Source organism: Eublepharis macularius, chromosome 1 (assembly GCF_028583425.1).
Source record: "Eublepharis macularius isolate TG4126 chromosome 1, MPM_Emac_v1.0, whole genome shotgun sequence".
NCBI lineage: Eukaryota > Metazoa > Chordata > Lepidosauria > Squamata > Eublepharidae > Eublepharis > Eublepharis macularius.
Window position 1 is genome coordinate 167,043,351 of NC_072790.1, and position 15,863 is coordinate 167,059,213.

Below are 15,863 nucleotides of genomic sequence, written 5' to 3' on the forward strand. Positions count from 1 at the left end.
CCCCTCGAGCCGACGACGTGGAGGCTCAGTAGCTCTCACGATATTTCATTTCGGTCAACGTGACAAAGGTGACATCTTGTTTGTTCCATGGGATGGGCGTATAAAACAGCAGAAAAAGAAAGAGAAAAAGAAAATGCAGTGAAAGTTCTCCCAGACGTACAGCGCGACTCAGAGATGCGCAGATCTAAGGCAATATAGCATTAACGGCATTATATTTGCAACGCCACACACAACATGGTGCCTGGAAACGAGCGACGTACACGTTCGTACGTAAAGAACGTCTCCGCGCTTGGATGGCGTATGTTACGTGAGGAACGGTCCTTTTCCTTTTTCCGAAGGCTAAAGGCAGGTGCGCGTGCGTTACATAGCGACGCTCTCCTCAAACACTTCCCTAGCACGTTAATTGAAAAATGGCGGCGCCCGGCAGCGTGGAAGAGTTGCGAAGTCGCGTGGTTCTGGGCGAGTTTGGCGTTCGCAACGTGAGTGGGAGCGAGCGGTACGGGTGGTGCGCGAGCTTTTCGTTCTGGGGGGGCTGGGGAGGAGACCGGTTTGTGGCGCGTATTGTAATGCAATAATAACAACTGCGCTTATATATCGCTTTTCTAGATAGATTAGTGCTCCACTCAGAGCGATGAACAAAGTTAGTGTTGTTATTATCCCCACAATACAGCTAGGAAGCAGGGGCTGAGAGGAGTGGCTTACCCAGGCCTTCGAGGACAACATGCAGGTATGGGGGAGGGGGTCTGCATTTATAATGTTCTTTTCTTCGAGGGTGTAAACTACGTTGATATAGAAGTATTGGCTTGTGGTGCTTAGTCCGATGTTTGTCTTCCACGTTTCGGTCATTAATGCATAATATATGTGTGCGTACACTGACTTCTCTTCTCGTATTTTCTTGGAAGTCGTGGAAGACGAGTTCATATTACCCGTCCCCTTTTATTTCTTTTCCAGGTCCATACTACAGACTTCCCTGGCAACTATTCAGGGCATGATGATTCCTGGGATAAGGAAAAGTTTGAAAAGGTGGGGATTCTTGATGCTTGAAGAAATAGGTTGTAATATCTCTGGAACTATTGGTGGTGGGTTTGTGCCAACCTGTAAGTTTGAGGAACACCCTTTATATGTGGTGTTACCTTACACAGTGTTTTTACCTTCTGTTTAGGTAATGTAGGATTTGCTCAGACAATTGCTATTTTGGAATTGCTGTACGTGTGGTGGGGAGGTGGGCTGGACCTTCTTCTCTCCAAATATTATGCTTGCAAAATGCATTTCTTGCCTCCCAAAGCAGACCAAGACTTTGCTTTGCAGCAATTCAGGTAGTAGATTAACGTATCTGTTGGATAAAACATGGATGTTCAAACAGATTCTTGGTTGTCAGGATTATTGGTCAGATCCTGTTTCATTTAGGTAAAGGAGGTATTTTTACAACAGTGCTTGTGCATCTGTTCTTTATTTTAAACTTTGTTCTTCTCTTATCCCCGCAGAATTTCAGAGTAGATGTGATTCATATGGATGAAAGCACTCTAGAATTTGACATGGTGGGGATTGATGCAGCTATTGCTAATGCTTTTCGACGTATATTGCTTGCTGAGGTATCCATTTCTTTTGCTAAGTTAGTAATGAGGAATTTCCTGGATATTTTTTTTGGCTTGGGATTGTATGACTCTGCTGTTACAAAACAGTAACTATGTTGTTTAACAATATGTGAAACTGGTATTTTCCCTTAAATGTACCTTTCTGGTAAAGATATACATTATTCTCTAATAGTGAAAATTGGGAAGGCTTCCTAGGTTTTAATCATCTAGGACGCTGTTCCTGAGAGATGTTCTTTGATGTTAGTGGGTACGTAGTATAACTAGTAGCAACAAATAAGGTTTAATAGCTTTAAATCACATAAAGGAGCTGAAATCTTGTTGTGCAGTAAATATTAAAACATTTTAAAAGTACTTCTTTTTAAGAAAAACAGCAAGCATTCAAGAGTTTCAAGTGCTGTTGGGATTTTGAAACAATTCTCCCTTTGTCTAGGTACCATCCATGGCTGTGGAAAAGGTCTTTGTGTACAATAACACGTCTATTGTGCAAGATGAAATCCTGGCCCACCGCTTGGGGCTGATACCTATACGTGCTGATCCTCGTCTCTTTGAATACAAGAGTGAAGGTGAGACTCTGTGAGAAGGGTTTGTGGGGAATTTGCTGGGTAAATCAAGGTTTGCATATATTATCCTAAACCAGAGACATTCTCAGGAAGGTTTCAGTATATTCTTGCTTTTTTTCCCCTTTGCAGAAGATGAGTGTGATGAAATTAACACTCTGCAGTTCCAGTTGAAAATCAAGTGCAGCAAGAACCCTCAGGCAGCCAGGGAGTCATCTGATCCTAATGAACTGTACATCAACCATAAAGGTGAAACTATTTATGTGGTTTCTGCTGTCCTATGGCTCCATTGTACTACCTCTTCTCTTGGAGACATTCATTCTAAAAATCTGAGTCTCCTCGCAATTCTGTTTCTGTCTCCTGGGAATGAAGTTGTGAGGAGAGGTATCCAAGATGATCTGAGTGGCTGCTTAAGTGAAGGTGGAACTTATTCTATGTCCTTTGCTTTTCACAGTCTATAGCAAGCACATGGAATGGGTGCCGCTGGGGTCTCAGGCAGACAATCTGAATGCTGACTTCCGTCCTGTACATGATGACATCCTCATTGCCCAGTTGCGTCCTGGACAAGAAATCGATGTACTTATGCACTGTGTAAAGGGCATTGGTAAGGTGGTTTGTAGGATTGACAATATAAATTTTGTGAGGGAATGCTGCAATTTCTCAGTATAGCTAGTTTTGGTGTTAGATCTAGTTAATCTAAACATCATCTTTGCGAGGGTGCTTTTAAGAGAGGTTCAGTGTGTCCATTTTGGTTAAATGGGCTTTCTGGATTCTAGGCCATCCATCAGCCTGCTGTAGCTGTCCTTTTGGTGTGGAACACAGTTCTTACTAGTACATGATGCCTTGCAAGTATGGTTACAACTGGGTCATCATTGCAGTTGCATTCCTCTGTTGCCTCAGGATTAAGACTGCTTTTTTTGTCCTTGTTTTGACACTTCGTGACTTAACCTAGATCTAAGGAACCAGGTAGCTAAAGCCTATATCACAGTATACCACAATTGAGTCATTTTTTTTATTTACTGTATTTATATTCTGCTTTTCTTGCAGAGATTCAGAGCAGGGTACACAGTGTAAGTTGGTAGTAGTCCATGTGAAGAGACATCTAATAATTTCAGTGTAGATCAACACAAGAAATATGAGGAGACTCATTCTGAATCAAATATGGGGTCTAAGGCTACTTACAAGTCATGTATAAAACAAAAGATTAAAACTGTGTGTTAAAATCCCTTAAACACTAATGCAGTATGTTAGAGGAGTTTAAAATCCATTCAGGAGCAGCTTGACAGCTAGATCACTGTGGGGGTATGAAATGACCGGAAAGAGAATTGGAAGAGAAAACATGAACATGCATTGCAAAAGCTCAGGTGAAGATTCTGGCTGATACCTTAAAAAAAAAAGCCCAGAATGTTCCAGGTGGCTTTCTGTTGATGGAGGGCCATAAATGGGGCACTAGTGCAGAAAAAGGCCTTTTAATTTAGACTCATGTACCTATTTTATGGATGGCAGAGCACCTGGAAAATGGTTGTTAATGATGATTTTGGGAGGCAGGCAAGTTTGTACAGAAGGAGGTGGTCCTACAGTCTTCTCTGCGATATCCCCTTGCAAACTTCCTGTTTATTTAACTTACTTTCTTTAGGTAAAGATCATGCAAAGTTTTCTCCAGTGGCCACTGCCAGTTACCGGCTGTTGCCAGAGATCACTCTGCTGCAGCCGATTGAAGGCGAAGCAGCTGAGAGGTTGAAGAAGTGCTTTTCTCCTGGGGTTATAGAAATTCAAGAAATCAAAGGTATCTGGCACCTCCATTTACACTGTAAAAATCAAAAGCCATACTTACAGTTACAAAAAAACTATACCATCTAGATTCAGTCCCTATACTGAGTCTGTTCAAATGATCTTGGCAAAGCTAGTGTGGTGTAGTGGTTACAGTATTGCGCTAGGATCTGGGAACCCCAAGTTCAAATACCCACTCTGCCATGGAATTTCATCAGGTGACCTTGGACCAGTCACACACTTTCAGCCTAACCTACCTTACAGGGGTGTTGGGAGGATAAAATGGAAGAAATTAGAACAGTGTACTCTACTTTAGATCTTCATTGGGGAGTAAGGCAGGCCACAAATGAATAAATGTGTGTTCAGTGTCATCTGTGGCCTGAACTGCAGCACTCCCCTCCACCTGTTTGGAATATAGTTTATAGAAATGGAAAATATGGTAAGTGAATTGTTCCTTGTTTGCGCAATGTGCTTTCCTTTGGTGGGGGTGGGGGTGGGGAGCCTGAGTGAGATACCTTTGTCAAAAATTTCTTGAACACCCTCTCAGATGTTAAGACTGCATGCCAAGTATATTTATCTGAGAGCCTAGTTGAACTCCCTAGACCCTTGTCTCTAACAAAAAGGCTCATGTGCCTGACTGGCAAAGTGTTGATCATGAGCTCAGTGGTTAATAAGCAATTCCATTTTGGGAACTACAGCTGAGACAATTCTTTGATGCCCATTTCTCATGAGAAGGAATGGTTTGCATTTGACATGCAGTGGCAGTGGGGGGAAAAAACAGCATTCAGCAGCTGATGAGGACAGTTCAGTAAATAGATGTTCTTACACACTGCTTTGTTTTTCTAGGGAGAAAAGTGGCTAGAGTGGCCAATGCTAGATTAGATACATTTAGTCGGGAAATTTTTCGTCATGATGATTTGAAAACTCTTGTACGGCTGGCTCGAGTGAGAGATCATTATGTCTGTAAGTAACCCTGTCTCTTGTTTCTCTTCGGCTTCTTTTGTGATCTCTTATTTTACAGTGTGCGTGTGTGGGGGGCGGGGGGATGTAGACTGTTCAATATTTTGGCTCGTCATTCTGTTTTAAAGCTATAATAAATTGAAATTTAGAGTTATGTATATTCTGATACAGCATCTTTTAAAAATTGAGTTAATCTTGAGGGTTGTAAACTGGTCCATCAATCAGGTTTCGAAACTGGAAGTTTAAAAACCATCATTCAAGCAGTGCCGGTTCTTGTGTTTAAGACATAGAGAAGGTAATGGGATGGATGACAGCCAATAAACTGAAGCTCAGTCCAGACAAGATTAAGGTGATATTGGTCAATGAAGAAGCTACTCGGGGACTGCAAAGCCAGACTGGACTGGACTGTTCTGGAGGAAGTTGCACTCCCCCAAAGAAGTAGGTTCATGCTTAAAGGTGCTACTGTATCCTGGCCAATGGTTAGAAGTTCAAGTCTCTGTGGCACATAGGGCCTTTTGTCCGTTCCTGGTGGTTTGCCAGCTACAACAGTTCATCGAAAAGTATGATCTGGCCACAGTGATCATGCTCTCATCACATCCAGGTGACGTTGCTGTAATGTGCTTTGTGTGATGGCATCTCACCTTTGGAACCCTCTCCCCCTTGAAGCTTGCCTGGCACCTACTTTACTTTCTTTCAGATGCCAGGCCAAAACATAGTTTTTTTAACTGGGCTTTTAGTTGTTTTATCTTACCATTTTTAAAAAGTGGTCTACTTCTGTTCTATGTATAGTTTTTATGTTTATGTCCAATAGTTTGTTTTGTAATGATTTTATGTTGTGATACTGTTCTAATTGTAATCTGCCTCAAGCAGGAATCTGAAAAGGCAGATTAGAAACATCCAACAAGAATATTAATATTAATAATGTATGTGCAAAATCATGAAGCTGTATGAGTAAGACCTGAATTGTTCCCCCTATCCAGGCATTTTCTGTAGCATAGTGATTTTAAGGAATTAGAGGTGTCTTGCCAGAAGTATTCTATGATACTTTTCATTAGCAATGGCCAGGAACAAGCCTGACACTCATCTCTGTTTCTACAGTCTCCGTGGAATCAACAGGTATTCTGCCTCCAGATGTGTTGGTGAGTGAAGCAGTCAAGGTGTTAATGGGAAAATGCCAGCGCTTCTTGGAGGAGTTGAAATCCATTCAGAAGAAATAAGAAGCTTGTGTTCCTAATGATTCACCATAACAGTCTGCTTAGTTGAGCTATCTACAGCTGTCTTGAAGGATGGATTCCAACTGAATTGTGTATTTGCCACTGAGTGGTAACTTTCTACTATGGATGTGAAAAATTGGAAGTGGATACTTCAGGCTTTCCACTTGGGGCACTAACTTGAGCAGTGGTTAAGAATGTGCTACTGTGCAGCTATGTTTTGCAAAGACTTATGTAGGATTGGATTGAGGAAAGAGAGAAATGTCAATCCCTTGCTTAGTATCTCAGAGAAGGAGTAATACGCTGTGCAAGCCTATGAAAGGACAGACTGCTGGAGATAAATTGTGGGACTTCTTAAATTGTTTGGCTTGCCCTGAGTTATATCTCCCAAGGAGAACAGAACCTTGCTAATTTGTGATTCACCTGTCAAACAGGTTGTAACAGCTGTCTTTAGTGATGTATACTAGGAAGGTTTTTTTGTCTTATTTAGTAGAACAAGGTTTGTGATCTGTGTACCTCTCCAAAAATAGAAGTTTAAAAATTTGCCATATTGGTTAACTTTGTTCCTAGCTAGTAAAAATGCCAGTATCATAATATGCTCCTTACTTAGTGTGTTGGACTTTGTTATGGAAGGGTTGAGGAAGAGAATATATGAGACTCTAGTGTTATGTCTGCTTTGATTCCAAGATAAATTTTAAAAAGTCCTTCCTCTGTCGTGTTATTCTCTACTTAAATGGTGTCAAGAATTGTTAAGGTATTTTAACTGGATGTTTTCACAAGGATTGTTTTAAGGGGTCTGGCCTGCTTGAAATTTGGGGGGGGGGTCTCCCAGTCTTATTTGTGAAGCTGTACTAATTTGTTAGTATTTTATACAGTTTTTATTTCTGGCCTTTGTACAAACTGTGTGCGCACACTCTACTGCACATTGCAGTTCCTTCTGTTTGTACATCTCCTAGCATCTGATTGCTGGTCTGCATTGGTGAAAGATAGCACAAGGAGGAAAATAAATGTAGTGGTAATCTAGATGCGAAGGGAGTAAAAGCTGTATGAGCTAATTCTGGAATTAACTTTTATCATAGAGAATTTCTAAAATTGGGAAGTAGAATATTGAAACAACACTGAAAGGGAAAAATCTATACATCCATTTTTGTCTGTTTCTCTTATAGCTATTTGGCTTTTTACTGTTTCAATGTTACATGTATTTACAAATGAGTAAAATGCTCTGTTCAAGCTTTCCATGTTTTAATCTGCTAGTTAAGGCTAGTTTCCATAATTGTCAGCTACAGAGGGCTATGATGTTCTAGCAATATACCACCAAGCCAAGAAAAGATCTGCTTTAAGGCCTGAGCCTGCTTTGTATGTCTGAACTAAGGCTCTGAGTTCTCCCAGCTAAACAGTACATGATGCACTGTTCATGAAAGTGAGTAACTAAATGGTCCCACCAAAATTTTGTAAAACGAGGGTGTAACATGGACAGACATACCTTGGTTTAAATTATATTATAGAGAAGAAGTAATCAAAAACAGCATGAAAGTTGGCTACTAGATTATTAGGTAGATATTTTCACTGTTTGTGTAAGCTGGGCGTAGCAAACAGGTAGGTCAGTACACATACTGGGAGGCACCAGTTCTATGTCTGTAGCTGCATTATAACTTGCCAAGTGCATGGAAAAGCCAGTCTGGGCACAGTATCACTATTTGAACTTGCTACTGTATTTCTGCCTAAGAGTCAGTTTACATTTTAAAAGGAAATGGTCTGCTCTGAGGACACAAGCTGAATTCACTTTATAAATAGGACAAAGGAATGAATGAATGAAGGGAAGATCTTATTTACAATTTTTTTTTAATGTAAGCTATAAGTCTCTGTACATTTGGCGTACTTAGCTCTATTTCAAAGTTAAAATACATTATCAAGGTAAAAATGAAAATGTATTCTTATGCCTCTTGCAGTGATGGTCTTTTCTGGGGATAGTACCAACTTGCAGATATACAAAATGGGGAGTCTAGGAAGCCAGAATTTTTATTCCATTCTACACTAGGCACTGGCTTCATGCTTATACTTATTCTTTGTATGTGACCTTCTCTTACGGAGCATATTCCTCAGAATGCCTAGTGCCATAAAAACGCATCTTCCATAGTGTCCATTCTTTCCAGGAGGGAGGTATTCCATTTGGTTCTACTTCCTGAAGCAGCCATTTTAGAGTTGCACTTACTACCCTATCGCAAAATTCCAAAGGCTCAGAAAGGCTGGGGACCTTTGTTTGAAGCATGCTGTTTCTGGGTATGATTCCTGCATACAGAGGGACAGCTGCTTTGGAATACTGGTGCAGTATCAGACTAGGTAAGGGAGAGCTAGGTTTAAATCCACACCGCCATGAATCTGACTTAGTATCTTGATGGTGGATATTCATGGCAGTGCTTTCTGCGGTTAGAAATGGTATCACTATCCCATTTCAAACTGTTAAAGCTGCTTTTCATCTTCACCCAAAAATGATACTTAGTTGAAATCACGTAAGCGTGTAAGTGCTAAAGCTTTTCTGTATAAATTGTTGCTTATATACCATTTTGACTCAATAGTCCCTGTATTGTCCCTGCTTTCAAACAACTAATCAGAAGCCAGACAGTATTTTAATCCACCATGCTGAACTTGCGATATTATTTTTGCTTGGTATAATCACCACCCTCATAGTTGACAAAGGTTTCCCTTTAACAAAAACCTGACACAGGGAACACGTATGCAATAGCTTACTATGGCTTTGACCCTACAGAAGCAGCAGGCTTGTTCTCTTATTTATTCCTACCACAACCTATGTTATCCTTGACAGGGAATTATACATACCTAAAATGTATACAAGCTTTGTATTTTCTTCCACAGTAGTGTTTGTTCCTCCTATACATTCATTTGCTTTTTTAAAAAATTGCTCACTCTTAAAAAGGCAAAGTGAGTCTCATTGTTTATGGAAATGTTCCTGATAGTAACTGTACTAATTTCACACTGTGTAAATCCATCCTGAGTCTCAGTGAGAAAGGCAGACTATAAATAAATAAAAGTTGCCTTTTGGAGCTTTTCAGCTATGAATTTGTCAACCTCTAATAACAGGTTTACCACTAAGGAAAATGTATTGGTGCTTATTAAACTTATGTATGCTATAAAGAATTAGGCATCAATGCAAACTTAGCACCACGTCAGAATGAAAGCAGCCACATGTATGTATGTATAAACTGAAAGAACTTTACTGACATGCAGGTGTATCACAGTTGGTTCAGAAACATCTATAGATAGAACATCCCTACAACAAACCAGCTAAAATGTTAAATGTTCATGATCACAGGAAATTTTTTAAAAATCACAACACAATAAATACAAGCGGCCTCTCCCAGACAAAAGAGGTATTTGTCATGGGATTTATGTTTTTTTAAAAAGTCACTGAAGGGACTATTGGGGCACAACAGATACAAAAAGGTCCCGGTAAAATCTTGCTAGAAGTAAGGATCTGAATGTGATTTCAAATGCTATCCACTTTGCTCAGGTTAGGCACACTAAAGCCTCTTAAAATGTACCTTGTTTCAGTAAAATTTTCTTAGACTTCCACAAACTACTGTAGCAGTTTAAGTAACAGTCTTCTCATTGTTACACAGCACTGAGTGACTTCAAACTGAAAAAGTAGGCAATTTTATGTCCCAAGTCAGCTGCTACACAAGCAAACTGAAGTCTAGACCTCTGAAGGCATGGCTGTATCAAATGGACAACAGAAGTAATTTCTTACTGAACTCTCCTTGCTATTGGTAGATATCTGGTCCTTTCCAAAAGAAAAGCAGAATGATGTCTGTGTTAGCGTCACATCAAGGCAATCACAGTGTAAATATTCTGAATGAGAAATGATAAAGACTAGGGATCTGTCGTCATGCTTCCTTCATGGGTAAAGCATTGTGTGTTTGAGGGGGAGGTTGGTTCCTAGAGGACCAGCCCAAGCTGAACTAAGGCGTTCATGCTGCATAGCTGGGCTCTGTCCAAGGAAAAACAAGTTGTACACTAAAGTTGAGGAAAAATCAGAGATTTACACTGAGTGTGCAGTTCCCATCCCATCTCCCAACCAGAAAAGGGATGAGGCTAGTAAGAATAAGCTCTCAAAAGAGCAAAGTAAACAACTGACTATTGTGAATGAGCACACCATACAATGGGGCCGGTGTAATGGAAGCGTTCTGAGTTTATGGCTCAAAGAGTGCAACGAGGGGTCCATCTTCACTGTTATCCAATGTATCTGCCTCTACAGGTAGTTTCACTTTTTTGAAAACAGATGGCAGATTTCTGATATGAACTTCCTTGCGGAACTGCTCTCCTAGAGGCTTCTGTAAGGAACAGGAGAAGTCTTCATTAGCTACTGTATATCTGTACATGTTCCACCAGAATATCTGGCAGTATCTAAGTTGTGGAACTTTTGCTTTGCTTATAGGAAAACTGAAGTTACCAGGGATATGCATTTCTTTATTAACCAATGAAAAAATATATTAAAATTTAATAAGTTCACCAAAGGCATTCAGTAATATTTATTATTGTGCAGCTGGGCTGGTGTTCAGACAGATCAGTCTCAGTGACAGGGCAGGAGAGACTGAAACAAACAGGATATGTTTCCAATCAGAAGGGTAAAACAGGTGTTAAAGATTTCTCCTGATCAGCCTCTTTTTCCACTGAAGGCTTGAAGAGGGCTTTACATAATCAGTGTTACACCCCACCCCACCTGCATTTGTTTGAGCTCTGAGACAGCATTTTCTCATTTTTTTTTTAGTACTTTCTGCTTGGCATTACTACTATGTGAGATGTTGCAAGTGTACTGCCATTTAGCTAGTGTGAGGTGTGATCCAGTGGGGCTCTTACATCCATTAACATGAATAGTCAATTTGAATGTCACTCACAGCAGTATGTGTATATAACTTAAAGTAATTTCCACCAAGCACTCATATTCACTGAACAATGCAAGCATTTGTGTTTGCTCTGGAAGAGCACCTGCTTTCCTTTTGATTCCCAAATGCAAGCTCCTAGGCCCAAGTCTTTCCTGCCACTTACCCCAACACAACCTGCAATCAGGCGTTTGAAATTATCCTTCCGGCGCTTGTCTGCAGCTTTCTGCAGTGTTGGGTTGAGTAGCTTGGAATCAAATTGCTCCAAGGAGTCTTCTTGAATTTCTGGAACCTGTTCCATCACTGCCTTCAGTTCAGCATAGCGTGGACGCTTCAAGTAGCAAAGATGATAGTCAATGGAAAGTTTTGCCAGGACAGAAACTGCCACCTAACAAATCCCCACCCCCACCCCCCAAAAAGAACATAGGAACTGACTTAGTGCCGGGATCATGACTAATCATCAAAGCTGGCGGCAGCCTTCTTACCAAAGCTTCATAGATCTGGAAAGCCAAGTGAACAAGAGCTGCCATACAGCCATCATGTTGCCCATGCATCTGTAACCCTTTCAGCACGCTTGTAAAAAACCAGATGACTGCATCAGGGATCAAGGTCCCACTGATGACCTATGGAAGAGAGACACACGTAGCCAGATGGTAACTCAAGGCAAGCCTGCCCATCTTTTCAGAAGGAGCAATGTCTCGTAGTCCTTCATGCTGTTAGCTGCCCCTAATGGAATAATCCACTCTTAGCAATGTTTAATTTCACCACACACGTTTACTTGCATGAAAAGTACCTGTTTGAGCAGTGGCCAGCAGAGTTGGGTGGTGGTTCTTTGGCAGGACAGGGTATCCTTCCAGGAAAGGGATGTGAAGGCTGTCATCAGTAGAGCAGTGCAAACATCCTGGACAAAGAAAGGTTTAATTTTCAAGTTGCTCTGAAAAACAATATACTGTGATGTTCCAAATTCCTCAAGCGAAAGAGTCAAAGCATCCTCCTCAAGTCTTGCCACTAAAGATTTTGGCAAAACCCAGGCACATTAAGAAAGATGTTACAAGGGTTTAAGCCATTCTCTAGCCTGTGCCAAAATGAATATTACAGGGAACAGTGAGAAGTCTTGAGACATATGTTAATGACTATCTGGAACTAGCAAGAAGGAATGTAGGGTACCAAGGACAACTTTTAGAGTTTCGGGGATTCTATTGGATCTGCAAGGATTGTATCTTGGCTGAGGCAGTGATCAAATCTTAGGGGATGACAAACTCATTTTTTTAAAGAAAAGCACATGGCTTATGCAGGATTTTCCTGGTTTGCTGAAAATATCGGTGGATAATACGTTTATAAACAGGAATGACAAGAAAAATCCTTCACATTCTTTGAATTTGGGGACAGATATAACCAATGTAATCCTGTGGCACCTAATCTGGTTTCATACTGGTTCCTCTTTCCACCTGGCCAGAGCTAAGCTTCAGGACAGTCAGCATCTTCTCCTGTAGAACAACCTGTGCTGACCCTTTGTCCACAAAACTGGCACCTCATCTTTAAAGCTGAATGAAGGAGAGAAAGGACCACTGTCATCTCATATGCCTTTGGGAGCACTCTCCATGAAATGCTTCAGGAGCACTCTCCATGAAATGCTCAAGCCTATTGGTGCAGAATCATGCAGTCAGGGTGTGACTGGAGTAGGGATCGTATCTTTCCCATCTTGGCTGATCTAAACTTGCTCCCAGTTTGTTTCTGGGCACAATTCAAGGTGGTGCTGACCTTTAAAGCCTTGTATAGTTTGGGACCAACTTATTTGAAGGGCTGCCTACACCCTTATGAACTTATTTGGCTACTGCAGTCATCTTTGGAGGCCTAACTCTGGGTGCCCCCACTTTCTGATATTAGACAGGTGGCAACCTGGACAAAGGCCTTCTTGGTTGTGGCACCAGAAGTCTAGAACTCTCTCCCCAGGGAGATACTGCTATCTTCTGCCAGCGGGTGAAGACTTTATTTCAGTGATCTTGGTTTTAACTGTTTTATTGTTCTATTTTGGCTGCTTTTATAATGGTTTTATAATGTGACTTTATTATCTATGTTTTAATTTGTTAGCCGTCTTGTTGACCTTTGTGAGGGTAGAAAGGCAAAATATACATTTTGTTAAATTAAAATTTCCTATTCCTGCCTCCAGTGAACCAAATGGGGATATATGTATGTGCTATAGATTTTTAACAGTCGGGTTACTGACGCTTCCAGAATTGCGCAGCCTTATGCATTCCTGCTCTGATGTGTACAATAATGGTTGTTTTTAAAAGAATGGAGACAGTATAATTTCTCCTCCAAAGGAGGGCAAGCATTGCTAATTCTCAGAACTAGTTTTGCATTCTTTGTAGATTTCTACTGAACTTTGTAGATTTCTACTGAACTACTGAACTCTCTACTGAAGAGTAACTGGGGTTACTCTTTTATTAAGGAAGTTCTTTTTTAAAGATGCACACACCTACAGTGAGGGAGGAGAGCTGACATCCAGCTTCCTTACCTCTTGCTTCATCAAACACTTGCCCAGTTCAGTGAGCTCAGAGCTGGATGGTGGGGAGACCTCAGTGGACATCATTTCCTCATCTAACAAGTAAAATGGCAACATGAACACATTCTTCCATTAAAAAAACATAAAAACTGAGGAGGAAGCAACCCAAATGAGCTGAGCTAAAAAGACAACACACATTTCTGGGTAACATAGTTGTTCCATCCTGGACACTCAGATATGCTTACTCCCTTCTCACACAGTTAGGTTTTAGTACCCAGTTATTCTGAAACTAAACTACAGAACAGTTTTAATAGGAAGCAGCCTTATTTGTAGAGGAAGAAACCCACTTCTTCACCACAGTCCCAGTAGAAGTTGATCTTTGAAGAACACATTCGGTCTTCCCAAAGCCATATAAGCTGTCTGATGGCTTGGATTCCTGTATTATGGTATGCACTAAAATGTGTACCATAACCCCATCATATAGACCAGACTATGTACACTATGTACTCCATGAAAAGGGCTCTCTTGACTACTGAAATCAAAGACCTATTTACAAAGCATGGAGATAATCTAGTAAAAGCCAAGTCTAGAGATAGCAAAGCTCTATATTTATACATACAAGGACAACTGATTCCTGCAGAGGTCCTCAAGAGTTAATTAGAAAGACACAATGTTTTAGTACCCACCATCTCCATCTGCAGCAACAGCATTATTCTGCTCAGCACCCTTCTTTGAGACACAGCAAACAGCTAGAAATACGTAAGGGGAAAGCAGACATTAGGAGAGAATAAACAAAAGATACCACACATTCCCCACAGGGGAAAGTATTTTGTTCCTCATCTGCAAAGCTCAACTGACACTCACTAGAGCACTGTTTGAGGAGAAGGAGTAATTTCTATTGTTGTGCTAAATGCCTTTAGCACAGCATTAAATGTTGCAAGCCTACGTCAGAACCACAAAAGAGCCCTCTCACAGTCTAAAACAAGAGTTAGGGATAGTATTCAGAGATTGCTGGATCAGATTCTTACTCACTTGTAGAGCCTAGGAGTCAGCAGCCAAAGTCAAACACCAAAATGTAAGATCAGATTTTGACCTAATTTGACAATTATTTTGACCTACAGCTCTACAATTGCATACTTCTGGTGATTTCCATGTCAGTTTATCTGATAAGAAGCCAGTAATCTGCTACAGAATCTCTGCTTATGGCAGACGATTCCAAGCCAGATTTCAAAATACAGTCTAAGATCTCACACCATACCAGCAGAAGTGTTGGCACCTGCCATCACCTTATGTGATCTGAGAACGTGCCAAAGAACATGCCCACACTCTTATGCCACTATGTGGTTTGGGTGCTTTGTCTAAGCAAACAAATAAAAGGGGAGAAATGTTCCTAACCAACAAAAAACAGAGGAGGAGAAACAAACAGAAAGATATTAAGAAATAGCTTACTGGTTACGTACTCAAAGGTTTCTCAGACAAGAAGCATTGTAAACAAATTTCTCTCATTTATAATGGAAAAAAGCCTTTTCAAATCTTATGTGCTAATAAAAGACCTCTTAAACATGTACTGCATGTTAAATCACTTTTTAAAGCCATTGATGTATAAATATCTAGGCCAAGATTTGCTCTAAGAACCTAGAAAATGATAAAAGAATGCCTTGACCAGAAGGAGAAGTCTTTGGGGGTATGAAAAACAAATTTACAAGCCTTAAGTCCACGGAAGTCCCCCAACACAGCGATCCTGCAGATCCCAGTATAAACATACCACAGGCAGGCCCTCTGCACAGTTAAGCACATGACACAGATAGTCAGCCTTTCCATGGAACCCGCTAGTTTCACTCACTGATCAAGTCCATGACTTCTCGGGTAAGCAGCCTGACCAGCTGTTCCTCCAACATCTCTTGAGATTCTGGGTTGTCATCAGCTGTGTCCTCATCGCTGATGGGAGAGACAGTGGCAGATGTTATGGTTACAGTGTAAACCTGAGGAAATCAGCTGATACTATGCATAACCCTTAATCCCGTGTGACTTTGAGCTCTGAAGCCTGGTGGACTTTTAAAAGATTTTTACTATGGGAGGTTAAAATCTAATATCACTTGCAATGTCCATCAGATGCTTAATCAGCTATACCAAAGGTAGGCTGACACGTCAAGGGATGCCAACCATTGCATACCAGACCTGCTTTTCAGCACTCAGGATCCGATATCCAAGCATATCTTTTAATAGAGCCCTCCTATCTTTCCCTGGCCCCAACATTTTCACAGGAAGATGCTGCAACGTTTCAGCACCTGGGCCAAAAGAAAGGTTGCATACCCCTCAGCAATACAAAGGTCTGTTCAAAGGACAATTTGCAGATAAGCATTTGT

General features: G+C 40.8%; 2 protein-coding genes across 4 annotated transcripts in view; one reads left to right on the forward strand and one right to left on the reverse strand.

Annotated features, from left to right (window-relative positions):
* Positions 1-48: 48 nt before the first annotated feature.
* Positions 49-6,797, forward strand: POLR1C (RNA polymerase I and III subunit C). 2 transcript variants are annotated; one of them, XM_054977274.1, is made up of 10 exons: positions 49-479; positions 952-1,023; positions 1,485-1,592; positions 2,026-2,158; positions 2,285-2,401; positions 2,607-2,756; positions 3,789-3,938; positions 4,769-4,885; positions 5,167-5,320; positions 5,981-6,797. In XM_054977274.1, exons 1-10 carry the CDS (start codon positions 411-413, stop codon positions 6,027-6,029), a joined length of 1,119 nt encoding a protein of 372 aa, XP_054833249.1. In that variant the 5' UTR covers positions 49-410; the 3' UTR covers positions 6,030-6,797. The 2 variants fall into 2 exon arrangements, with proteins under 2 accessions (XP_054833249.1, XP_054833259.1); XM_054977284.1 differs by lacking the exon at positions 5,167-5,320 and having other exon boundaries at positions 66-479.
* A 2,505-nt stretch (positions 6,798-9,302) lies between these two features.
* Positions 9,303-15,863, reverse strand: part of XPO5 (exportin 5) — a 60,097-nt gene continuing 53,536 nt past the window's right edge. For both annotated transcript variants that reach the window (XM_054977261.1, XM_054977252.1), the window contains 7 exons: positions 15,341-15,435; positions 14,184-14,246; positions 13,510-13,592; positions 11,785-11,892; positions 11,477-11,614; positions 11,158-11,322; positions 9,303-10,442 (listed from right to left, as the gene is read on the reverse strand). In XM_054977261.1, the coding sequence (XP_054833236.1) occupies positions 10,302-10,442; positions 11,158-11,322; positions 11,477-11,614; positions 11,785-11,892; positions 13,510-13,592; positions 14,184-14,246; positions 15,341-15,435 (793 nt within the window). In that variant the 3' untranslated portion in view covers positions 9,303-10,301. The remainder of the gene's footprint in view (positions 10,443-11,157; positions 11,323-11,476; positions 11,615-11,784; positions 11,893-13,509; positions 13,593-14,183; positions 14,247-15,340; positions 15,436-15,863) is intronic.